The 26975-nt window shown below is 40.8% G+C and overlaps 1 protein-coding gene across 6 annotated transcripts in view; it reads left to right on the top strand.

Annotated features, from left to right (window-relative positions):
- Window positions 1–26975, top strand: part of sgcg (sarcoglycan, gamma) — a 527276-nt gene that overhangs the window by 448178 nt on the left and 52123 nt on the right. For all 6 annotated transcript variants that reach the window (XM_069891401.1, XM_069891398.1, XM_069891400.1 and 3 more), the window contains one exon: window positions 22112–22184. In XM_069891401.1, the coding sequence (XP_069747502.1) occupies window positions 22112–22184 (73 nt within the window). The remainder of the gene's footprint in view (window positions 1–22111; window positions 22185–26975) is intronic.

Below are 26975 nucleotides of genomic sequence, written 5' to 3' on the forward strand. Positions count from 1 at the left end.
GTCCCAACAATTTCAGATAATTGGAGTTGTTCTGTACTTTGTAAAAAAAAAACTATAATAGTCTGCATTAAATTAAATTAGAAATAGATAATAAATACAAAAGATAAATAGTGCAAGAAAGAAAAAGGCCAGACATCCTATTTAAGGCATTGGGGTTCTTTATGATTCACAAAGTAAAGGGAGATTCAAGACATTGGAAAGAAACTATTCTTGAACCCAGAAGTCCTGGTTTTCAGACCACTGTATCTTCCTCCCAAAAGTAGCAGTGAGAAGAGTTGGTGACCAGGGCATTGGGGGTCCTTTAGGATGGCTTCTTGAACTTAACCATGCAAGCCATGAGTACATTGCAGAGCCAAACATTTTAAATATTGTTTATACTAAACTTAGCACAGGCTGATAATTCTTCTTAGTAATATCACGGTTAGAAACACACATTGTTTTAGGTATATTGCGGTATACCATGAATTCAACCATCGCAATTACGATTTGGATTTCTTTTTAAGGCTCCTCACATTTATGCCACTGCTCTCATTTTGTTGATATCTTCATTCAGCTTTGAAGCTTTCCACTTGCTTGCTATTCCTGTTCCACTTATAAAGTGATCATCCTGATGTTCCTTCTTAGCCTAGTTTCCAATGGTCACAGTTCAGCCATCATTGCATCCATCATCAGTGTACCATGTGGCTTGTAGAGCTTTATTGTAGACAAAGTTTGGTAAATAACTGGTTCAAAGTTCCTTTTATTGTTATGTAATAAGACAATAAAAATGTAATATGCATAATATAATTAAACTTTTCTCTGCCGTAAGGCAAACAAAGAGTGCCTGGTGCCCCTAACAATGAGAGAAAGAAAAGCAAAAGAGAGTCCCTTCAGAGACATTTGAGTGTCCATTGATTCACTTCCAGTGCTCCTGCACAGACTCCAGTTCAAATCATCGGCAATCTGAGCTCCAGATACAAACAAACAAACAGGAACTCTTTAGTTCCCAAGGCCCTTTGGGAGCACTTCTTGCCCTCAGCATCTTGGTTCTGCTTCTTGGTTTGCCAGTCTCCAGCAGCCCGCAGCCTGTGTGGGTCCTTTGACTGCAAGTCACCAACAGCCCACAGCTTGTGTGTGTCCTTCAGCCACTGACCCCCTCACTGGTCCACCTCCATAGTCACTGTTCTGTCAGGGCATCACCAATTCTTCTCAACAAGGAGTGTTCTCCCCATTTCTGTTGCCTTGAACCAGTCCACTGCTCTCCCGGAGTCTGCAACCCTTCAGGCGCCATCATCTTGGGCACAGACTTCCAAGGTTGCAGGGGTTTTTTTTTAAAAGTTGACTCATTTAACAGGCTGTTCAAAACTTCTGTGGAGCCGACCGTGCAGAGAGACCCTGCAGAGCAGTTCTGCGTCTCCATTTCCCACTCTTCTGGGTCCGTGGCAGTGTAAGCATGTATGTGCTGCTCTCCCTCAAGAAGACGACCAACGACAAAAAGAGCATCCACCATTCTGATCTCAATCTCTTTCTGCTGCTCCCTTTGGGCAAAAGATTCAGAAGTCTGAAGTCCAGCACCACCAGCTTCAAAAACAGTTTTCATCCTGCACCTCTCAGTCTCTTAAGCCTTCCCATACTACCCCTAATTCTAACCATAACTTACCGCAGGACCATCAAAAAATTTGTCTGCGCTATTGAAACAACTGTTTTTTTCGTACACTAACTGCAACTGTAAAGATTTATTGATCAATCCTTTGATATTAAATATCTTTCTGTCTTGCATTTATGGTCATTTAAATTTTTACTATTGCAGACGGTATATCTTGCATACGTTTTTGACTGCAGCAAGTAAGAATCTTGGTGTATCTGTACATGAGGATAAACTCACATTCATTCACGTTCCATATTATATGTGGTGTCTATGTTGTGAAATTGTTAACATTATCAGCCTGGAAAGGAAAGGGCATTTAGAAATGGGGTAGTGGTTTATAAGAACAGAAAAATCCATTTACAAAGTTGTATTTGCAACAGTGACATTGGAACAACTGTGTCATGATACAAAATAGAATGTCATTTCACAATCTGATTCTTCAACATTCAATGCACATTTTGTACAATGATAAATATTACAAGGCTGTGATGTGCTTTGCTCATACAAGATGAGATTAGACTATAATTGAAGACAGGCAGTTTAATTCCCATCTGAGTTTGGTGACCAAGTCCTTCAGTCAAATGAATTATTGCTGTTTGGTTTTATTTTATTGCATTTAATGCTCAAGTATTTTTCTGTTTTAAAGTTTTTCTTTCTTCACTGGGCTCTCAATGGGGTTTGAGGCAGTTCAACAGAAACAAAGATTGAAATGTAAAAACATTTTTATAGCTTCTCAGAATTCTACTCTTCAAGCTTTTTTTAAGATGGAAACGTGTAGAATTTTAACAGCTGTCAGTGTTAATAAATTGCAATTTTGCCTCACTATGAGATCATTCTTTAAATGATAAGTCACTCAGAGAGGTCTTCAAATTACTTAGACAGACTGTCCATCAAACACTGAAGATATCGGTTAAGAGAGTGGGAACTCCGAGAACGATAGCCAATTATAAACTAACAGAGCTTGTACTTTAACTTCTCAATATCAAATATGTGTGGTACTGCTTAAAGAGAACACCATTACACAGTTTGACAGTGGTGTCTAATGTATATGAAGAGCATTGTCTACCTTTCAAATGTTCAAATTAATTGCCTGTGAATTCTCATTAAACCTCGATTTGCGCCCAGGCTTTGAGAGCGTTATGTCTAGGACATCTTGTTGAGCGATTTCACAAGTTCAGTGTATTTGTACAAGAGTGATAGAGTCACAGGACAAAGACAGAACCCTCAGCCTGACTCATCCAAGTTGACTATCCAAGCTAATCCAATAAGTTACAGAATACAACGTTACCACTGCAAAAGTGAAACTGGTATACACCAAATAAGCCTCTAAATAATTCATTTGAGTGGGAGGATTGGCTATGAAGATATGTTCAGCAGTGGTGTCACTTTTCACTTCTTGTTGGACGCCCACATCAAACTCAAGACATTAAAGAAATATTGGAAAGCCTTGATGCAGACAGATTGGCTGGACTCCGCTGGTTTGAGCTCTTCTGAAAAGCTGGTCTGCTCCTGCTACAACCTTTGCAAACCAAGCATGTCATTTTCATCTAAAAAAAATGCAGTATAGCTCTGATAATCTGCCATCCAATAATATAGAAAATGCAATGGTTCAGGGTATGGCTTACCAGGTGATGTTTCACAGAAACAAAGTTCAGTGTATTTATTCAGGAGTGTTAGAGGCAAGGTGATTCACCTCTCTTACTCATTGGATCCCCAGATTCTATGCTCCATTTCAACTTATCAAGTTCTCAGGAAAATTTATTATCATATTGTGTAACATTTTTTAAAAAACAAATTTAAAGTATATTGAGCTGTTAATAATGTCCAACAGTCTAGAAAGTCTGCCAGAGTACCACCGAGTCCTGAGTATTACAGAGTTGGGGAGATTTACTGTGCTCAGCTCTCTTCAGGAACTCCATATTGGCTGGTATATCAGAGTTATCCTCCACCAGCTATCACTTAGGCCTTCACCCTGAGGCTTTTCTGGGAGTGCCCGAGAATGGATGCAAACTCCCAGTGCTAGTTTATGCAATTAACAAATAGATTACTATAACTTTGTAAAAGCAGAACGGTGAAACAATTGGAATAATTTTCCTAGCAATTAAAGTCAATTATCTGAACAAAAAATCAGTTACTTGGAGTAATTTTTCATCAGACATGACCCTAAAGCAAAAGGGCAGGCCATTAGCTGACATCTCTGCGTGTCCATAATTTTGGATTGAATTATTTCCTTGGAATTTGTTTAATGAGTTTAAAGTGTGTATTTATGATGGTTTATATCTGTAGAGGCATTAACTAGGACCTAGGCATTACTATTTTATTCAAGATCCCCCTGCAGTTTATTTTCTTGCTCTATTTCTGTCATTTAAAGGTAAGACTTCAAAGGTAGCAGAAATAATCTTCCACAACTACTTTGTACTGGACAGACTCAGGAACATGAACCAACCCTCTTCTCCCGATATAGCATCAGTAAAGCTAAATGAGTGATTGTAGGAAGAACAGCTAGGTGGCCTCTTGACAGCATACATCATGATTCAGGGGAGGCTGTACCTCATTGAAAAAATGATTTACTCTCATTCTCTAAGATGGATTGATGATATTTCTTTGCAATAATAAATGTCCATAGATGGCTTCTTATCAGTGCCCTGAGCCTATTTCTTCCAGGCCCTGGTCAATGACGACATGATGGTGGAAATGAGGTGAACAAAGTGAGTATTGACAAAGCAAGTGACTTTTTGTTAAGTCCTACTGTGTTCAGGAAAGGTAGCAAAAGTTGACTTGGAGAGAAAATTATAAAGCTTGATACAAGGCACAATTATCAAGACAAAATGAATTCCAAAGGAAATAAAGGAGCAATCAGCCCTCATGTTAATTTTGCATTCACTGTAATGTGTGTTGGAAATTTTCTTCATGAAATTTGGACTCTACACTAATTTTGGATCAAAAAATCAATTATTGACAAACCATTGACCATGATGATAAAGTCACCTTCATAGTATGGGTGACACGGTTGATGTAGTGGTTAACATATTGCCTTTACAACGGCAGAGATTGGTACCAGGGTTCGAATCCCGTGCTGTCTGTAAGGAGTTTGTACGTTCTCCCCTTGCCTGTATGAGTTTTCCCTGCAGAGTCTGGTTTCCTCCCACCACTTGAAATGTACTGGGGGGGGGGGGGGGGGGTGTAGGTTAATTGGGTGTAAATTGGGCAGTACAGGCTTGTGGGCCAAAATATCCTGTGTCTACATTTTTTTTAAGTAAATTTAAATTTAACTAACATTTTAAAATTGTAAATGTATCCCAAGAATATTTTGAGGGTGCTTTTACATTTCTTCCTTACCTTCAGAGAACAGAAGAAAAAAGATGGTTTTTCACGCTAACTCTCAAAGTGTTTCAATTTTTACGCTTACCCGCTCACCAAAGTGAGTTACCATCTGTCAACTTCTAGGAATTGAAAGTGCCAAAGTAATTTACTAAAAATTAATTGTACATAGACAGTTAATAGTGTAAATAGACACTAATTTACATTTTAATTTTTTTAAGTTTTTATATGGTCTTTAATTCCTAAGATATTTGTGGACAGATCTACAGTACTAGTGACACCCTGACTGACTGTATCAAAAATGGAACCATTTTTTTCCTACTGCAGACATAGAAGGTTTTCTTTTGACATTGAAACTGATATAATTTCAGTTAAGAATAGAGAGATTTCTCTCTAACAAAAAAAGTTTTGTCTTATCCGCCATCTTGCCACAGAAATATCACTGTTCCTCTTAATCATACAATCTTCAACATGTTAATGCAATTTTGAATATAGACAGATTTGCAGTATATTAATGCAATCCAGTCGATTACAAACTAATATTTTCAATGGAATCAATTGTTGATCACCAAGTAACAGATTAATAATAAATAACTTTTAATTAGGGATTAACTTCCATGGTGATCAAGTTTGCTGAACAAGATAACTTGCATTCATTTAATAGCAGACACTGAATTTTATCCACAAAGTTTTTAAGTACTCTGTGAGAGTGTGACTAGTCGAGTGAATGAAAGAATGAAGAGAACAACTGGCACTGGCTTGAAAACCTGATGGTTTTTGCTGCATATGGGTATTTTCACGTGATGAAGAAATGTCAAAAAATTTGGAAGGTTGTTAAAATATTTTTGCAGTCTCTGCATTTGGACTGGATCCATATTAAATTAATGGATCATCAAATAAAACCCTAGTGCAGTGGTTCTCAACCTTTTTCTTTCCACTCACATAGCACTTTAAGTATTCCCTATGCCATAGAAGCTCTGTGATGAGTAAGGGATTGCTTAAGATGGTATGCGAGTTGAAAGGGAAGGTTGAGAATCACTGCTGTAGACCCAATTGTTACTGAAATATTTTTCTTGAGAAAAATTGTCATTGGCCCGTTTCCTATGGAGTTATGAAACCGTGCACTTAACGAGTCAATCAGGTATGATTAAAACAGTGGTTTTCAAACCTTTTCATTCCTCCCACATACACCTTACCTAATCACAGAGCACCTATGGCATAGGGAATACTTAAAGTGGTATGTGAGTGGAAAGAAAAAGGTTGAGCACCACTGCTATAGTGTGTCCATGGAGGAATGTCCAGAAAATGGTAAGAATTCAAATTATAAATTAATTACAAAGCATGCATTTCAACATAAGGAATTCAGAAATAGAAACAGGAGAAGATCATGGTGATCCATATTCTTACTTCAGTATCACTTTCCTGCACCTTCCCTATACAGATAGATCCAGACTTATAATATTCCGACACGATATTTCCAAGTTACGATAATCAGAATCCGTTTTGAATAAAGGTAGGTTGGGGTCTACCTTTATTGTGCTTTGATGTACCCAACGCCATATTTTAAAAAAGGTGATTTGGAGCGTATACACAGATTGCCATCACTGGGGAGGGAGAGAGATTGAAGAGGGAGAGAGAGCGATGGCAATCTATGCATGGATTTCAAATCACAATGTAGGTATCAAGGTGATGCCGCTGCCTCTAGTTACCTGGTGCCACCTCAGGGTCCCGGCAGGAGCGGGGTCCTCAGCCTCCTGGGCCAGCAGCAGCATGGACGATGGCCTCCTGGCAGGGACAGGGCAGGATGCTGCCAGTACAGGTAGAGCTCGACTTAATGATAATTTCACTTTACGATGGGAGTCCCGGAACAGAACCCCACCATAAGTAGGGGTCTGACTGGTTTCATTGATTATCAAAAATATACTGATCTTGGCCTTGAAAATGCTCACCGACTGAGCACTAAGGTAGAGAATTCCACTGATTCATTGTTCTCTCGGAAGCAATGCTTCTTCTCACATCAGGTTTGACTGTTTGACCCAGTATTTTAAAACTGTGACTCATGATTCTGAACACTTCATATAAATTCAGATTAAAATTATAAGTACCACTTCATTGTTAATACCCCAAATTAAATACAAGATCAGGTTTTTTTTTAATGCTCTAAGTTAAAAATGTAAGTTCTGATATGAATCAATTGTTTTTAACCTTTGATGTTTCAATATACATGGGTAGAATAGATATTGAAGAAAGGATGCCAGGATGCCTGATCTTTCCACTGCTGTATATTTCTCATCCTGAATAGTCTTCCTGTTTCAACAATTTGTTGAACTCTAGATTGCTGAGCAGGCCATTCACAGAAGGGATATCTGAGGCCATTATGGGAGCAGTGTGAGCAGAGGTTTTTGTCACATATTAAGCGTAAGTGAGGAAGTTCATTTTGCGAGCAGTCCAGCTAGTCAACCCATACATGGAATAGCAGTTAAAAACACAAAACCGAGTCACAACAAGAGATTAGTTAGAACAGAGCAAAGGCAGCATTATTTTACTGGTGTGGCCTCTTGACAGCATTCTACTGATGCTACAATGGAGTGGAGACATCAGGCATCAGATAGGACAGTGTGGCTGTCCTCTCAAGTGTGGTAATGGAATTTCTCACTGTGCTGGAATAGATGATTTACTGGCTCCACACAATCCCCAGTGCATGACTGCACATGGCTTCTTCCAGGATCCTTGACTCTACACACAGCCTTTCTAGTAGGCCTGCCGCTGCACCAATATGTCGTTGTGTTACAGCCACCAACAACCCTCTAAAGGCAGCTCCACTGAAGCCCTCAGCTAATACCTCTATAGCACAACTGGTGTACAACTCTACCCTCTCCTCCATGCTGCTGACAGCTATGTTAACCTTTCTTCTGTACTGCTTTCAGGGTTCTTGTGGTCATTAGCTCACCATCTGCTCATTCATCTTTTAACCCAGGCTCTAAGTTGGTAGAGGCTTATCAATTAAACAGGTTAGTACACTTACTAAAGCAAGTCAGGAAGTGGATTTCATTCACATTTAAATGATTTTGCTAATTATAGAAAGCCAGGGTGCATTATGTAGGAATCATTGAAAATTAACACTCATTTGCCAAAGCCAAAGATATTTCCCATTTAATAGTTGCAGGCTGCCTTTTAGAACTGGTACTAGTTGGTACTGTCATAATTGGTTCCCATTGCTTATTCAGACCGGTTCTTAACTAGCTGAATCCTACCATTCGGTTAAAGAACTGACCTGCTCTTCATAATGAGACCACCAACTAGCAGAGCAGGACAAATTCTGGAGAAGCTCATTTAGAACAGGTAAAACATCCAAGATATATTAATAGACAAGCTCAATCAAATAATATTCTTCTGTTCTAACTATATATTGCCACACCTATTCCTTTCTTTTAAAAATATTTTTGCTGATGTTTACATTATGCACAATTGAACAGAACAGTTATATATTGTAAAATTCAAGAGAAGAAGAAAAAAAACCTTATAATTCAGAACCCCTACCACCTAGCAAAGTTAAAAGCTAACACATAGGAATCAAGCAACAACAACCTGGAGATGGACAGCACAGCTCTTCAAAACATCCCGAATTCTTTAGGTTATGGTAATAGTCCATAAATGAGCCCCACATCTTTTGGAAGTTAATATTTGAATCTTTGATGGGCTATCTAATTTTTTCTAAACTTAAAACAAGACATAATATCATTGAACCATTGTGAATGTGTAGGTAGAATATTGTCTTCCTATTTAATCAAAATTGCACATCTGGCCATCATTGAAGTAAAAGATGAAATAATAATTGTCTTGATCAAATGATAGTCTCGTTAGTTAAAATCAAGAATGATTGGGAACAGGATTTGAATCTTTCATTCTCAGATGAGATGTGGGACTCGATTTATAATCTGATTAATGCGACCTCTTTTTGTGCATGACACTGTTGCAATTTAAAGTAGTCCACAGAGCACTCATGTCTAAAGTTAAATTGTCTCATTTTTATTCAGATATAAATCCTGTGTGACAAATGTAAAATTAGTGATGCTTCTTTGGTTCACATGTTCTGGACTTGCCCTAGTTTAGAAACATTTTGGAAAGCTATCGTTCAAACATTATCAGTGATTCTCAAGTTCAAATTAGAACCTTGCCCTTTAATTGCTCTATTTAAATCATTTCAAGATGATGTTTTATTAACTGCAACACCTATTCTTGGTGTAATATTTCTCCTTTAAAAAAAACAGTAACCACTGAATGATCACTAAACTGTGATTTGATATTGCTGAAGAGCAAGATTGTGCTGTGATGGTAAACATGTTATTAGTCCAACTGATTTATGTAGCTTACTTTTCACAAGAACAAATTCATACTTTCTATAGCCAGTGTCTTCAATAGACATCATCATCTTCAGTCAAAGTATGGTATTAATTGATAATCATCTACGTTCTTGCATTTCCAGAGAATTGTAATTGTAGTTCGTTGTTAATGTAAAAATAACCTGACAAAAAATGGAATTTTCACAACCAAGACATGTGCAATTTAAATGATAAGTTATAATGTTATTTTAAGCTGTATTTCTTTTTAATAAAGAATTATTATACTATTGAAAATGTTTTGAGGGTGATCGATTTGTAATTGTTCTTGATGCAAATAGACGATGTGCTGAAAGACTTGCAGCTTTTGACTAACCCTGACACTTAGAAAAACAAATACATAGTTAAAATGTAAATAGAAGTGCAAAATTAAAATAAACTGGAAATGGAGTAAACTAGAATATGTTTGAATCCATATCGTTATCTGTTTTGTGAAAGATTAATCCTCAAAATGCTGATCTTTTCTTTCCTTCCAGATACTAATCGACCTTCTACATATTTCCAGCTTATCTATACATTTGCATTTCAGACTATACAAGGCCACAAAAATGAGGAAAGATAAGCATAGCTTCTTCAAGGGCTAACTGCTTTCCTTCAAAGCTGTAATTCCTTTCAGTTCTCTAATACAAATAAGGATGGTGTTTGTGATTGAAATTCTATTCCTGACAAAGGTTAAAACAAAATGTTAGAAGTAATGGGGAAGAATTCAAAACCTGCTCACTCATACTTACCTTCTGGGATCATCTTTAATTAAGAATAAGAATTCAATCTGAATATTCATTTTTAATCTGGGAAGACAATTGTGGGAAGGGTTTGCAGGCCTTTGGCAGAGAATGGGGACGGGCAAAATGTTGGGGGAATGGAGAGTTGCAGCAGACTATTGGAGACATGGAAGTGGTTCATTGGTGATGTGGAAGTGCTTCATTGGAGATGTGGAAGTGGTTATTGGAGACCTGGAAGTGGTTAGGAGAGAATGAGACACATGGAGACTTTGTTTTGTTTTGGGAGCTGGAAGGATGAGTGGAGTGTTGTTGGGTTGGCCAACAAACTATTGAGGGAAGGGTAAAGATAGGTTGATTGCTGGAGTTGCAAAGAAGATTGTCGAGTGTTGAGGGGGGGAGGAGGACTGGCCAACTGTACAGGAAGTTGGCAGGAGGAGTAGGCTCTTGGGGAAGCAGGAAAGATAGTTGGGAGATCAGAAAGGCCTGGCAGAATGTTGAAGTCTTGGGAAAGGCAGACAGACTGTTCATGTGTTGAGGGGGTAAACATACCTTTAAGCAAGAGGAGGGTAGATGGTTGTTCACTGCAAGAGAAAGACCATTGCACTGCTGAAGGAGAGGAAAGGACAGACAGTCTTTGGGATAAGGGAGAGAACAGTGAAAGACTGGCACACGTTGTAGATGGAAGACTGTCTGATTGTGGAGGACCTGGTGAATGTTGGAAGAACAGTGGACTGTTGGGAACTGAGTACAACTGGCCAAATTGTTGGATGAGGATGGAAGACAGCTTGATTATTGGTGGGCTGGAGAAGACAGATTGTCTGTAGGGAGAGTGTGTTGGACAGTCAGGCTTTGAGGGTTTAGGATGCATTCATTTCCAGCAGTCTGTTGTTGTGTATTATGGCTGGCAGTAATGAAGGTGTCCCTTGGGTTTGGATGGAGGGCTGTTCAGGGGATTAGAAACAGAGATCAGAGATGTTGTGGGTAGTGGGCGGGAGTACGTGTGTGTGTTTGTAAATTTATACCATTTCTTCAGGAGTTCTTTCGATAATTTGAGATTTATGTAAAAATTATTATGTTTGCTGGCATTTTATGTGAAACCTACTCCTCGCACGAGACTGGACAAACTCCACAGGTCAAATGTGTTGACTGTTTGTATGGAGGTTCTGGCAGGCTCTTGTCAGAGTTGGAAGAAAAAATTATGGAAAGTCCTGAAATTTCGAGTGCAGCATCTTTAACACAGCTGAATTTTATAAAGAAAATTTGTAACATTCTCTGAAAAACCATATTGTGTGTTTGAAATATTTCAAACCATGCTTTTTCTTTTGGTGCCTGGGAAAATAAAGAGGCAGGTTAATTTGACAGCAGGCCACTTCAGTTTTTCTTCATTACCTTTACTGAATGGGCTACTTAAGTGCTGGAGAAACTTAGCAGGTCATGCATTATCCATAGAAAGGAAATGGCAGCCGTTGATTTGGACCTGAGCCCTATTAAATCAAGACTTGAAGGGTTCTAGCTCAAAGCGTTGATGATTCTTTTTCTTGCACTGAATGCTGCTTCATCTGCTAAGTCTCTCCAGCAGATTGTGTTTTGCTCCATTCTCAGATCTGTCTGTTTACCAGTACAGGTAAACCGATTTCAAGATACACACAAAAGTTGGTTGAGAAGTGAGAATCCTTTTAGTTATGAGATGGATTGTATCATATATTATGTATAGATATGTTTTTGGAAGAGTTAGATTGGAGGTTTTAGTGTAGGTCACAAACACTTCACAAAATAGATCTCATGTGAAATGTAAGAGCTCTGCTCAAACCAGACACTCTGGGCCCAGGGCCTTTGTAAAGATAATGGACACTGCTTTGCTGAAGAACTTCACAAGTAGGTGTTAATTGGAAATGCTGTGAAGTAGTGAATTATTGTTTTGAAAGCACTAGATGAACAGTGCTGTAATCTGTCTGGATGCAGTTTGCTGTTCTAAGAAGGTCATGTGGTTTTGCAAGCAGAGAGAGAGAGGAGACCTAACAGGCTTTCTCTAAGAGAGAGAGAATTGGTTTCTGTTGTGTATGCATGTGATGCACTGCGTTGACAGTAAGCAGACCCAAGATTCGAAAGACTGGACAACAGGCTTTATTCTATTTACAGTCTTCTGTAGTTAGCTGCGACTCTGTGTGACTGACCTCAAGGGGCTGGATGTGGCTTATATCCCAGTGGATGATTGGCAGCTGACCAGGTGAGGCTTGATCCATTCAGGTCGGCTGATTGACAGCCGGCCAGGTGTGGTCTGCCTCCAGTGCCCTTCCTGCAGGTACACAGGTCACCCCCTGCAGTAGGCTAGTAGTTTATCACCACATTCACCCACTTCTTTGAAATTGTCCCGGGGGGGGAGGTTACATCCAATGTTCCGCAAGCCCCAAACATATGTACGTTATTTACAAATTTAGATGGTCTGGCAGCCGTTTGGAGTCTCTGTGACTGTCACAGAGTTGGCTCCTGGTCAAGGGTTGGCGAGGGTAAGCGGGGGCTAGTCGGCAGGAACTGGGGCAGGAGCCAAAGCAGCTGGCATCATGGTGGGGTGGCCAGAGCGACCAGAGTTGGAATATGTGTGAAGCATTGGGGGTTGGGGTCATCTACCACGGTTTGGGTGTGTCCGAGACAGGGGAGGTGCATCATGCCGGCGTGGTCCTGGGATGGTGGAGGCTGTTGTGCTGCGGTGGGTGCTCCTGCTGGTGCTAGGTCCCTGGTTGAGATGGTGTCCTCCCCGCCGCTGGGGTACTAACGTAGGCGTAATTGTGGTAGGTGTGTAGGAGGAATACCTGCTCATCCAGGGGGTCAGCCTTGTGGGCCCGCATGTGTCTACACAGAAGCACCGATCCTGGGGATGTGAGCCCTGCTGGGAGTGAGATTTTAGTCGCCGATTTTCTGGGGAACGAAAACAGGTGTTCATGGGGGATCTTGTTGGTAGCCATGCACAGGAGTGACCTGATGGCACGGAGCACCTTAGGGAGGGTATCCTGCCAGTACTCTATGGACCAGCCCTTGGACACAAGGGCCAGGAGAACTGCCTTCCAGATTACCCCATTTTCGCACTCTCCCTGCCCATGCACTTTGGGTTGTAACTAGTCATGCGACTAGTTGCGATGCCCCTTGCAGTCAGGTACTGGCACAGCTCCTCGCTCATGAAGCTGGACCCCTCCCCGGTCGCTGTGGATGAACATGGGGTAGCCAAACATAGTGAAGATTAACATCAGTGCCCTGATGATGGTGGCTATGGAGGTGTCTGGGCACAGGATGGTGAAGGGAGAATGAGAGTACTCATTTATGACCACAAGGAAATAGACATTCTGATTCGTGGAAGGCAGGGGGCCCTTGAAGTCTATGCTGAGGCGTTGGAAGGGCCGGGTGACCTTTACGACGTAAGCCAGATAATCACTTACTGTTTCTCCTGGCCTTTTCTGCCAATACTGGTAGTTTGGGGCTTAAATGGATCCTTAGAGCTGTGCATAATTTGTTGAATGTCTTCATCTCTAGATCCTCCGGAGCCAGCAAGGTCTTAAGAGGATCGAATGTTTTGCTGCCCATTATACTGAGGAAGAGGGCACGTTTGCAGTTTACTGGACCTTCCACAATATTGTGGGCTACACATTAGTGGTTAAACTGTTCTACGTAGTTATCCCAACTTTCTTCTACTTCGTTGAATTCCCCGAACTTTCCCTCCGCTATCTTGGTGCACTTTCACCTTGATCTTTTGGCAGAAATTTGTTGGGGTTGTTAGGTAGTCATTTTCTACCTTCTGTTGCTTTCTTTCTCATGGTTGGTGCATTTCCTTTCTTATTCCTTGCCGCTACTGTTATGTATGCACTCACACAATTAAGTCTCAGAGATGTGATGCTTTTTCATCTATTCTACTAACATGCCAAAATGTTTGGCCTGGAAGTCAGCCTGAAGAAAACTGAGGTCCTCCATCAGCCAGCTCCCCACCATGACTACCAGCCCCCCCACATCTCCATCGGGCACACAAAACTCAAAACGGTCAACCAGTTTACCTATCTCGGCTGCACCATTTCATCAGATGCAAGGATCGACAATGAGATAGACAACAGACTCGCCAAGGCAAATAGCGCCTTTGGAAGACTACACAAAAGAGTCTGGAAAAACAACCAACTGAAAAACCTCACAAAGATAAGCGTATACAGAGCCGTTGTCATACCCACACTCCTGTTCGGCTCCGAATCATGGGTCCTCTACCGGCACCACCTACGGCTCCTAGAACGCTTCCACCAGCGTTGTCTCCGCTCCATCCTCAACATCCATTGGAGCGCTCACACCCCTAACGTCGAGGTACTCGAGATGGCAGAGGTCGACAGCATCGAGTCCACGCTGCTGAAGATCCAGCTGCGCTGGATGGGTCACGTCTCCAGAATGGAGGACCATCGCCTTCCCAAGATCGTATTATATGGCGAGCTCTCCACTGGCCACCGTGACAGAGGTGCACCAAAGAAAAGGTACAAGGACTGCCTAAAGAAATCTCTTGGTGCCTGCCACATTGACCACCGCCAGTGGGCTGATAACGCCTCAAACCGTGCATCTTGGCGCCTCACAGTTTGGCGGGCAGCAGCCTCCTTTGAAGAAGACCGCAGAGCCCACCTCACTGACAAAAGGCAAAGGAGGAAAAACCCAACACCCAACCCCAACCAACCAATTTTCCCTTGCAACCGCTGCAATCGTGTCTGCCTGTCCCGCATCGGACTGGTCAGCCACAAACGAGCCTGCAGCTGACGTGGACTTTTTACCCCCTCCATAAATCTTCGTCCGCGAAGCCAAGCCAAAGAAAGACTAACATGGCTATTTTATATGGCATCATGACATGGGCATCATGATGTCCAGCAGAGGACAGACTTATACCCAACAGTTTCTGCAGGATGGCAAGTTGGCGGCTTGTTTAAAACCCCATTTTGAAAATGGGTTGTGAATTCTGAGTTCAGTCTGTGCAAAACCCTTATGGTCCAAACAAGAGGAAATAGCTGGCTAGAGTGTTTCACCTGAAATAAGGGAAGCAAAAAGGAACTCTGTGGTGACCTGCAGAAAAAGAGATTATCATTTGGAAAACCTTGATGGAGCAAGTTTCTTCAGCAAGATACTGAAGTGGCTAATCAGAGGGAATCAGTTTGTGTGTGTCCAATGAGCAACAAATCTCTCTGAAACCAATGAGAATCTTCCTGAGCAGTAACCAATTATGTTTAAACACCAGAGCTTGGTGAAAATTCATAAATGTTCAATTCTGTGCTCTGTATAAGAATTGTCTGATACCGGTGAACTTGGAAGAGTGAAAAGTGAGATGTGACTGTGAATCAAAGAACTTTTCTGAACTTGTACACACATTACACACAAATGTGCTTAGAATTATAAGGGGGTTAAGTTAAATTAATAGTAATAAGTTAAAGTCTGATCCTGTTTTTATGATGAAAGAAAATTAAAAACTACTTTTGTTTAAGTAACCATTTGTCTTGGTGAATTTCTATTGCTGCTGGGTTTTGGGGTCCTCTGGGCCCGTAACAGTTAACACCTTGAGGAGATTCTACTTTTCACAATGAAAGATTTGCTCTTTATCAACAGCCCCTTGGAAATTAAAAAGAATCTTCACTGTGAAGTGGAAGTTAGCTAATAAATTTTGCTAAACATTTGCATGTCTAATGATTTTTCTCATGTTAGCTGCTAATATGCAAATTCTTCCATATTTAACAGTAACTGCCAAGTCAACAATAGCATAATTACATCGTTATATGATTCATAATACCTTGTAAAGTAATTAATTTTTGGCAACTCCAATCTAATGGAAGGGAAGTATGCAGTTGTTTCATTCCTTGTTGATTTGCTCCAAGTCCCATTACTTTTTTTTTAATCAACTTTTTTTTTTATTTTCATCACAATCTTAAGAGATGAATTCAGCATCAATTTACATAAATTTCTGATTAAAATCTTTCAGATTTAATTTCCTTAACCTTTGGTGCTATGAAGTATCAGAGAAGTGTTTTCCTCTCTTTTTCAAAAAAAAAGGTCATGCTGTATGTCCTCATTGAAAGGTGATTGCTGAATCATTCATCCAGAATACTTCTGGAAATATCTCATTGCTTGGCATTCTCTTTAGCTCATTGTCTTGAGAGCAGGTATTTGAAATTGGAAATAATTCTTTGAACTTGAATAAATAAGATTTTTTTAAGTCATGAAAAATACTGGATGCTTCCTATAGGTGTCGCATCTGCTTATGAGCAATGTAGACTGATTCCATGGAGCGAGATCGGCGTTGTTTGACCAGACAACAGCTGACAGGATTGCAAATAGTGGAACATTTTAACCAGTAAAAATATAGAAATGCTGGAGGAACCCAGCATAGTGTCCAGCATAGGGGGGGACGGTAAAGATATTTCACTGGCGTTTCAGGCCTGAACCATTCTTCAAGGTATGAGTAAAAAGCAGGCAGGTGTCTAAAAAAAATAAAAGCATGGGGAGAGGAGTACTGACTAGCAGACAAAAGGATATGGAGAGGAAAGGTGATAATTGATTGGGGGAGTGGAAATTTGGTTCTGTGAATGCAGAGCTGGGGCAAAGGAGAGAAGGAGAGAAGGGAAGAGAGAAAGACACCAAGCTAGAGGAAAGGAGACATAGGGAAAGATGAGGGGGGTGGTGGTGGCTAATGGAAACCATGTTAATGCCATCCAATTGGAGGGTGCCCAGATGGAATATGAGGCATTGTTCCTCCAATTTGTGGGTGGTCTCTGTCTGGCAGTGCATGAGACCATGGACAGACATGCCAGCAAGGGAATGGGATGGGGAATTGAAATGGGTGGTTACTGGGAAATCCCCGTTATTACAGCAAACAGAGCTGAAGTGCTCAATGAAGCAATCTCCCAGTCTGCATTCAGTCTCTCTGATGTAGCGGAAACCACAATGGGATCATGAGATGCAGTAGACGATGTCTGTAGATTCATAAGTGAAGTGTTGCTTCACTTGGAAGGACTGTTTGGGGCCCTGAATGGTGGTGAGGGAGAAGGTGTGGGTGTAAGTGGAGCACCTCCTGAAGTTACAGGGGTAGGTCCCAAGGGGGGAATTGCTAATCCAATTTACTACATTATCATCCAGATCACTGAGTATTGATGACAAACATCAATGAACTCAGAATCGATCCCTGAGACATACCACTAGTCACAGGTCTCTAGTCAGAGTGGCAAACCTCTACTACCACTCTCTTACTTCTCCAGCAAATCCAATGTCTAACCTAATTTACTACCTGATCCTGGATACCAGCTGTCTGACCAACCTGCCCACGTGCAGTCTCGTCAAAGGCCTTACTAAAGTCCATGTTGACAATATCCACAGCCTTTCCTTCCAATTTTCCTGGTAACCTCCTTGAAAAACTCAATAAGTCCCACCACACACAAAGCCATGTTGGCCACCCTAATCAATCCCTGTCCATCCAAGTACTTGGAAAAAAAACTTAAGGAATTAGAAAGGCTAAAAGGAGATTTGAAGCTGCTTTGGCAGCCAAAGTAAAAATAAATCCAAAGGGTTTCTATCGGTACATTAAAAGTAAAAGAATAGTAAGGGATAAAATTGGACCCCTTGAGATGTGTGGGGTAGGCTCTGTGAGAAGCCAGAGGAGATGGGTGAAATTTTAAATGATTTTTTTTCTAAGGAAAAAATATTGATCCAGATGAAGTGAAGAAATATGGTTGGGAGGTCATGGATAATATAGGAATTAATGAGGAGGTAGTGTTGGTTATATTGAAAAAGATCAAGGTGGATAAATCTCCAGGTCCTGACAAAATATTCCCTAGAAACCTGAGGGAGGTTAGTGAACAAATAGTGGGGACATTGACAGAAATATTTAAAATGTCACTGGCCACAGGAAAAGTGCCGGAGGGTGGCTCATGTTGTTCCGCTGTTCAAAAAAGAATCCAAAAGTAGACCTGTAATTATAGGCCTGTAAGTCTGACATCGGTGGTGGGTAAATTAATGGAAAGTGTTCATAGAGATGGTATATACAACTATTTGGGTTTGATTCGGAGTAGTCAGTATGGTTTTGTAAGTGGTAGATCATGTCTAACAAATCTTAGAGAGTTTTTTGAGGAGGTTACTAAAAAGGTTGATGAGAGGAAGGTGGTGGATGTTGTCTATTTGGACTTTAGTAAAGCTTTTGATAAGGTTCCCCATAAGAGGTTAGTCAGGAAGATGGAAGCATTAGGCAATAATGATGAAGTAGTGAAATGGATTCAGGAAATACTCAATAATAAATAACGTGCAAAGTAAGAGTCCTTAAATGAGCCTGTGATGAAGTTTGTTTAGGAGGTCTGATGGTGGAGGGGTAGCAACTATTCCTTAACCTGGTGATGCAAGCCTTGTGGCACCAATACCTCTATCCTGATGCCGCAGCAAGAATAGAGCATGTCCTAGATGGTGTGGATCCATGATTGTGCCGCACAACGTCGGCAGCATTCCCTGTAGATTTTTTTCAATCGTAGGGAGATTTTTGCCTTTGAGGTACTGGGCTGTGTCCACTACCTTTTGCAGGGCTTTCTGCTCAGAGATATTGGTGTCCCCATACCAGGCTGTGATGCAATGAGTGAGCACATTTTCTGCCACACTTCTGTAGAAGTTTGTCAAGGTTTAAAACCCTGAGAGAGGTGCTGATGTGCTTTCTTCATGATGACATTCTTGTGTTGGGTCCAGGAAAGATTCTCCAAAATAGTGTCTCCCAGGAATTTACAGTGCCCTCCATAATGTTTGGGACAAAGACACTCTGCCCCCCTCCCCCCCCCCCCCCCCACCCTGAGCAACACAGTTTTAAATTTGTAATCCAACAATTCACGTGATTAAAGAACACATTCCAAATTTTATTAAAGCTAATTTGTATACATTTTGGTTTGACCATGTAGAAATTTTACACACTTTTTATACATCGCCCCTTCATTTCAGGGCACCATAATATTTAGAGCATTTTGGCTTCACAGGTGTTTATGATTATTTAATTGCTTCATTGATGCAGGTATAAGAGAGCTAGGCTTGCTTCCAAGCTTTTGATCACTTTTGGAATCTGTATTTGCCATTTATCTTAGCCAATTATCAGTGGTTTAGAATTGTTGGAATTACTTGTCAAGGATGAGGGTAACAGAGTACCTGGAGGTGCATGACAAGATAGGCCAAAGTCAGCATGGTTTTCTTAAGGGAAAATATTTGCCTGAAAACCACAAGCTGGCTGAACCAAGAAGATAAGTCAAAATACAGAAATGCTGGGGGAACTCAGCATGTCTTGCGGCATCCATAGGAGAATAAAGATATATTACCTACGTTCCAGACCTGAGCTCTTTCTCAAGGTAACAGAAGGCTCAACTTGAAATGTTGGAAAGAAAACTTTATCTCCTGAGTTCCTCCAGAATTCCTGTGTTTTATTGTAATCGCAGCGTCTGCGGATTTTGTGTTTCACTCCAGACAAAGGAGATGCAGTGGATGTTTTATGTTTGGATTTTCAAAAGGCCTTTGACAAGGTGCTGCACGTGAGGCTACTCACAGGAAAGAAACTAGCGTGGGTAGATCATTAGCTGATCAGTAGGAAACAGAGTGGGAATAAAGGGATCCAGTTCTGGTTGGTCACCAGTTACTAATGATGTTCCACAGGGGTCAGCGTTGCAGCCACTTCTTTTTTATTGCTGTATGTTAATGATTGTGGAATCGATGGGTTTGTGACTAAGTTTGCAGATGTCACTAAATATGTGTGGAGGGACGGTCAGGTAGTGATGAGGAAACAGAGGGTGCAGAGAAACTTGGAGAGATTAGGAGAATGGGCAACAATGGCAAATGAAATAATTTTTGGAAGTGTATAGCTATGTTCTTTGGAGGAAGAAATAAAAGGTCAGACTATTATTTGGATGGGGAGAAAATGTAAAATTCGGAGGTACATGGGGACTTGGAAGTCCTCGTGCAGGATAAACTAAAGGTTAACCTTCAGGTTGAGTTGATGGCGAAGAAGGAGAATACAATACTGGCATTACCATGCAGATGAATAGGATACAAGAAGAGCAGGGATATGATGTTGACGCCTTATAAGAGACTGGTGAGGCCTCACTTGGAGAACAGGGTTTAGCTTTGGGCTCCTGATTTTGGAAAGGATATTCTGGGTCTGGAGAGGGTTCACACAAGATTCGCAATAAAGATTCCTGGAATGAGGAGATTAACAAATGAGGAACGTCGAATGTCTCTTGCACTGTACTCCTTGGAGTACAAAAGAATGAGTGGGGAACCTCATAGAAGCATTTCAAATGTTGAAAAATCCAGGCAGAGTAGGTGTGGCAAAGTTGTTTCCCATGGGAGGGGAGTCTAGGTCAAAAGGGCAAAACTTCACAATCAAAGGGTGCCCATTTAAAACAGTGATGCAGAGGAATTTCTTTAGCCGGAGAATTTGCTACCATGGCCAGCGGTGGAGGCCAAATTATTGGGTGTATTTAAAGCAGAGATTAATGGGTATCAAAGATGATGTGGAGAAGGCAGGGGAGTGGGGATAAGTGGGAACATGGATCAGTTTATGATGAACTTGATGGGCCGAATGCTTATTTCTGCTCCTATACCTTCTGGTCCCTTCTCATTTAAATTTAAATGTTTAATTTTTTAAATATTTAAACTTAGACATACAGCACAGTAACAGGCCATTTCACCCCATGACTCTGTGCTACCCAATTAAAACACATTTTGAACAATGGGAGGAAACCAGAACCCCCCCCCCCCCAGGGAAAACTCGCACAAACGCAAGGAGAATGTACGAACTCCTTACAGACAGTCCAAGATTCAAACCTTGGTCCCGATTGATGGCATTGTAAAGGCAGTGTGCACCACTACGCCAACTGTGCCTTCCCATTCTTCTAAACTCCAAGAAGCACAGTCCTTTCATTCCAGGAATTATCAGTGTGAACCTTCTCTGAACCCTCTCCAATGCCAATACATTCTTTCTTAAATAAGATGTCTAAAACTGTTCCCTGTAATAAGTGAAGCCTCAACATCACATTGCTGCTCCTATATCTTAATCCTCTAGGTAGGAATGCCAGCATTGCATTCGCCTTCTTGACCAGCTTATCCTGCATGAGGACTCCTAAGTCCCTTTGCACCTTGGAATTTTGAATTTTCTCCCCATCCAAATAATAGTCTGCCCTTTGATTCCTTCTACTAAAATGCATGACCGTACACTTTACAACATTGTATTTCATTTACCACTTCTTTGCCCATTCTCCTAATCTATCTAAATCTCTCTTCAGCTTCTTTGTTTCCTCATCACGACCTGCCCTTCCACCGACCTTTGTATCATGTGCAACCTTAGCCACAAATCCATTTATTCTGCAATCTGTCATTAAAATACAATGTAAAAAGGAGTGACCCACACACTGACCCCTGCAGAATACCTTTGGTAATCAGTAGCCATGCAGAATAGGAACCCATTACTACCACTATGTTTCCTAACTACTTTCAATGAGAATTTCAAGAAGGAAAGACATTGAGTTAGTATAGAATTATAATTATAATTATATTATAATTCTATATATAATAATTAATGTTGTTTGAATTAAACACTGTTTATATAATTAAACATTTTGCTCTTCTTTCCTGGGTTGAAATAAGTCTTTGATCCCATATTGGCAGCATATTGAACTTTAATTCTATCTGAATACATGTGGTGAAAATGGCCCTGTTTATTTAACCCTGAGTTAAATATTGCATTTTTAAATTCAAAATTTTTTTATTTATACATACAGCACAGTAATGGGCTACTTCGGCCCCACAAGTCCATGCAATCCAATTTACACCCATTAACATACACCCCGGTTCATTTTTGAACAGTGGAAGGAAACGGAGCCCCCAGAGAAAACCGACAGACATGGGGAGAACATACAAACTCCTTACAGACAGCATGGGATTTGAATCCCAGTCCTGATCGCTGGTGTTGCGCTAACCATGCCACCTGGCTAATTGAATGGTTTTTATTTTAAACTTTCCTTCTTTTTCAGGGCCAGAAGGTGCTCTCTTTGAACATTCTGTGGAGACGCCAATTGTCAGAGCGGAACCTTTCAAGCAGCTTAGGTAGGAAATAAACACAAGAACAAATCTATTTTGCCCAAGGATCTAAATATTAACCGAATAAGATTGAAATCTGTGGGCAATAGCAGCATAAAAGTGAGTTTAGCAGATCTGTGCTGCGGCTTGCAAACACAATTACTGCAGCAACACCTTTCAAATGGTACAGCTCAACAGATTCATTGGATTTTAAAGAGGATTACTTTTTATTGAATTATTTTTGAATGAAAATTTATTTGACCAACTCAATCTTTTAATTTTATTCACAATTGAAATGTATAAATGTTAAAGTAGCATCTGTGATTGGAAGCTTTAAAAAGATTCTGTGATTAAAATATTTGGATTTCGAGCTCAAAGGAAGATAATAAAAATATATAATTGTGCTTAAGATGGTCACCACCTTTCAGTGCAAAAAATGATCAGCTTATTAACTTTACAGAATCTGCCTTTTCAAACCATGATGTGTATTTCAATATGTTATCCTTTTCTATGGGGAAAACAATCATCTTTCTTGGAACAAATTCATGTAGATATGTCAAAAATGACATTGAAAATGTTATTTGGTGAATTGAAAAACTTTTTTTTGCCTTTATACATCATTATAAATGAAATTCCTAGCTTTTCCTTCTGTGTGTGGGATCAACAGAAGCTTTTCAATTGGATTAAAATTATGCTGCTTCACAAGAGTATGGGACCTTTGGATCTCGATTTTGTGCCAATGGATGTAAACCTACTCCAGAACAATCTAATTTTTTCCCCTCCCTCATTACTCTATTTTTCTTACATCCACGTACCTATTTAAGAACTGTTAAATGTCCCTATGGTATCAGACTCCATCGTCACTACCCATGGGAAATGTGTTATGTGTTCCAGGTACCCACCTCTCTCTTTTTTTTTTAAAAAAAAGACCTCTGACGTCTCCCCTAAACTTTCCTCCATTCTTAAATGTGTGTACTCTGATATTGGTCATTGACATCTTGGGAAAAAGATGCTGATATCCTATCAATTATCAATGCTCCTCACAATCATCGACACGAGAATCCTGGTCAATCTGCTCTCTGACATCCTGAAAGCTTCCACATCATTCCTATAAGGAGGCAACCAGAAGTGGACATGGGGTTCTAAATGTGGTCTCACCAGAGTTTTATAGAACAGCAACCTTAACTTAAGGCTCTTGAACTCAGTCCCCCAACTAATGAAGGCCAGCACACCTTCTTAACCACCCAATCAACTTGCATGGCAACCTTGAAGGATTTAAGGATTTGGACCCCAACATCCCTCTGTTCCTCCACACTGTTAAAAATCCTACTATAAAACATATCCTTCCACTTCAAGTTTGATCTTCCAAAGTGTATTACTTATCTGGACTGAATGTCCAGATTTTCTGGACATTCTCTGCCCACATTCTGCATCCTGTCCATATCTTTTGCAACCTGCCACAAACTTCTGCATTATCCACAACATGTCCAACTTTCATGTTCTGTTGGCTTTGTCAGTAGTAATAAATGTTGGTTACAACTAGGACAAACTAGATTAAGGATAAGAAATCCACAATTTGTTAGAAGTGATAATAACAAATATTGCGGAACTTTGAGTTGCAAAGGATAGCAACTGAAATTCAAACACACTACTTTTTTGTACCACTTGTAATAATGGATTTGATGAATACTACATTTTTTTAAATTTTTTTGCTAAAGGATTATCAGTAGCTCACTGTTAGCCATGATATCTGTGGTTAATCGTACAGACTCACTGCTAAGTACAATGAAAATACAATGATGTACACTCAGAGCAACACTTTTTAACATGGAAGACAATATTCTTAAAAAGGAAGTATACTCTCACAGCATAATATATATCTTTGCATCTCTTTCCATGTTAATCAAAAGAAACATTATCATATTTCCAGTAGCTCTATCACTTTGGTGTGAAACTATATTACAGTAAAATCCCCATTATTCAGAATTCAACCAAATGGCAGCCTCAAATAACTGGCAAAAAAAATCATGGAAGATAAATGGGTAAAAAAAAAATTGAAACTTTAAAATTAGTGCACCCTAGCAGTTACTTCGCCAATTACGCAACACAAAATCTCAAGCAAACAGCAAATTCACTTACCCGACGATTATCAATCCCCAGAGGTGTCGGATACCGGGGGTTTTAATGTACATAGTAATTTTCAAAGGAATGAACATTGACCATTGCAACTGGATAATTGCCCTGTTTATTATGCAGTAGAGTTAGCTGCTGAAGATCCAACTGCGCTGGGTAGGTCACGTCTCCAGAATGGAGGACCATCGCCTTCCCAAGATCGTGTTATATGGCGAGCTCTCCACTGGCCACCGTGACAGAGGTACAAGGACTGCCTAAAGAAATCTCTTGGTGCCTGCCACATTGACCACTGCCAGTGGGCTGATCTCGCCTCAAACCGTGCATCTTGGCGCCTCACAGTTCGGCGGGCAGCAACCTCCTTTGAGCCCACCTCACTGACAAAAGACAAAGGAGGAAAAACCCACACCCAACCCCAACCAACCAATTTTCCCCTGCAACCGCTGCAACCGTGTCTGCCTGTCCTGCATCGGACTTGTCAGCCACAAACGAGCCTGCAGCTGACGTGGACATTTACCCCCTCCATAAATCTTCGTCCGCGAAGCCAAGCCAAAGAGAGAGAAAGAGAGTTACCTATATAAGATTCACCAATAGTGGATGGTACTTTGAGTGCTTTAAAGAATGGAATATTTCATGTGATGCCTTGTGAACTATTCAATGGTGCAATTGTGGATAATTCTGTGGAAGTCGGTTCAAATGACGACATTACATGTGAATTTGCTACTTGCTCCTGTGGTTTACGTGACCTTGGGCTGCAATCCATCAATCTGCATTTTATGTTTCTTTCCATTTGCTTTATCTCTTGACATTGTAACACACATTCGGGGTATCTTTAGAAGGGATGTGCATGTATTTTATCAAATATGTATCGTTGGCGATATTCATTATTGACTGTGGCAATGTTCTGTAGTTATGTAAACAACAATATTGTTTTAGCTTCCATGATTTTCATTCAGCTCAAGCAGTGTGAATCACTTAAACATTCACTTAAATTTCTCCGCCTCACATTAGAATGTGGCCAGTGAGGTGCCATTTATTTTTGTCTAAGATGGTTAAAAACTTCCTGAAGTCTTCACTGTTGGAACAGTAATCTTATATCCATCCTCATTTATAATCAAAACACAAGATATGATTAAGGATTGGGTAGGTGGCTTTTGCAGATGCAAAAGCTAATAGTTGCTTCAAAAGAGAATTTGCTCTAGATATCGACAATGCCAACATTTGTATCTGTTATACAGTTCCCATGTCCTAGTAGATTGACTTATTGATTCCACCACACCTTTCCCGTTAATAGTTGTCCTATTTTCATAATTTTTTGATGGCCTGCGCAAAAAGTGTTTCTGAAGCATTGCATTAACTATGGCAGGATGACAATGAAAATACCTGTTGAACACAGAAGCAACAGTAAGCAATTGGCTCCTTGGATTATGGCTGATCTTTTAACTCTAAGTCACTTTTCTGTGTTAACCTGATTCTTTGGAGCCAGCAATTTGTCCTTCCTCGATATCACCTGATATCACCTTCAGCTCCTGGAATACTGAGTTAGCGAACTGGAGCTGGATGAACTCTGGATCATTCTGAAGGAACATAGGAAATAGGAACAGGAGTAGGCCAAAAATGGCCCATCGAGCCTGCTCCGCCATTCAATACGATCATGGCTGATCTAATTTATGACCTAACTCCACCCACCTGCCTTCTCCCCATATCCCCTAATTCCTCTATCTAACCGAATGATGTGGAAGGCAGAGGTAGTGATAGAGAGGAGCTTCAGGGAAAAAGCTACTGCCAAATGTCAGGAGGCAGGTTACTGGATGGCTGTTAGGAGAGAGAAAGAGCAGTCAGGGCCGTTCCCCTCAACAATAAGTATACTGTTTAGATAATGTTGGGCGATGAGGGGGAGGATTTACCAGGGACAAGTGATGGTGGTCATGTCTGTGGTGCAGGGGATGGTCCCCTTGGCTCAGAAGGGAATTGGGGAGAAGAGGAGAGCAATGCTCATTGGGGACTCGGGTTAGGTGAGTGGATAGGAGGCTCTGTGAGTGAAATCAAGGTTCCAGGATGGTATGTTGCCTCCCAGGTATCAGGGTCAGGGATGTCTCTGATCAAGTTCACAGCATTTGGCGGGGAGGGGAGCAGCCAAATGTTGTGGTCCATGTGGGGACCAGTGACATAGATAGGAGTAGTGATGAGGTCCATGAGAGGGAGTTAGGTAAGAAGTTAAAAAGCAGGACCTTGAGGATGGTGATCTTGGGAAGTCTGTGCCACGCACCAGAGAGTATAGGAAAAAGAAGTTGTGGCAGATGAATGTGTGGCTGAAGAGTTGGTGCAGGGGGCAGGGGTTCAGATTTCTGGATCATTGGGATCCCTTCTGGGGAAGGTCTGACCTGGACAAAGAGGATGGGCTGCACCTGAACTGGAAAGGGATCAATATCCTGGCGGGCAGGTTTGGTAGAGCAGTTGTGGAGGGTTTAAACTAGTTTGGCAGTGGGGGAGGGGGGGGAGTGGGAACCAGAATATGAGTGTAGAGAATAGGGAAGAAGGTCAAAAGCATGTTGCTATGTGTTGTGAGTTTGTGAGGAAGGACAGACAGGGGACAAAACATAAATGCACCCAGGTAGAGGAGTTGTAATGTGTTTATTCCAATGCTAGGAGTATTAGGAATAAAAGGGATGAACTTAGAGCATGGAT

Source organism: Narcine bancroftii, chromosome 7, assembly GCF_036971445.1.
Source record: "Narcine bancroftii isolate sNarBan1 chromosome 7, sNarBan1.hap1, whole genome shotgun sequence".
Classification (NCBI taxonomy): domain Eukaryota; kingdom Metazoa; phylum Chordata; class Chondrichthyes; order Torpediniformes; family Narcinidae; genus Narcine; species Narcine bancroftii.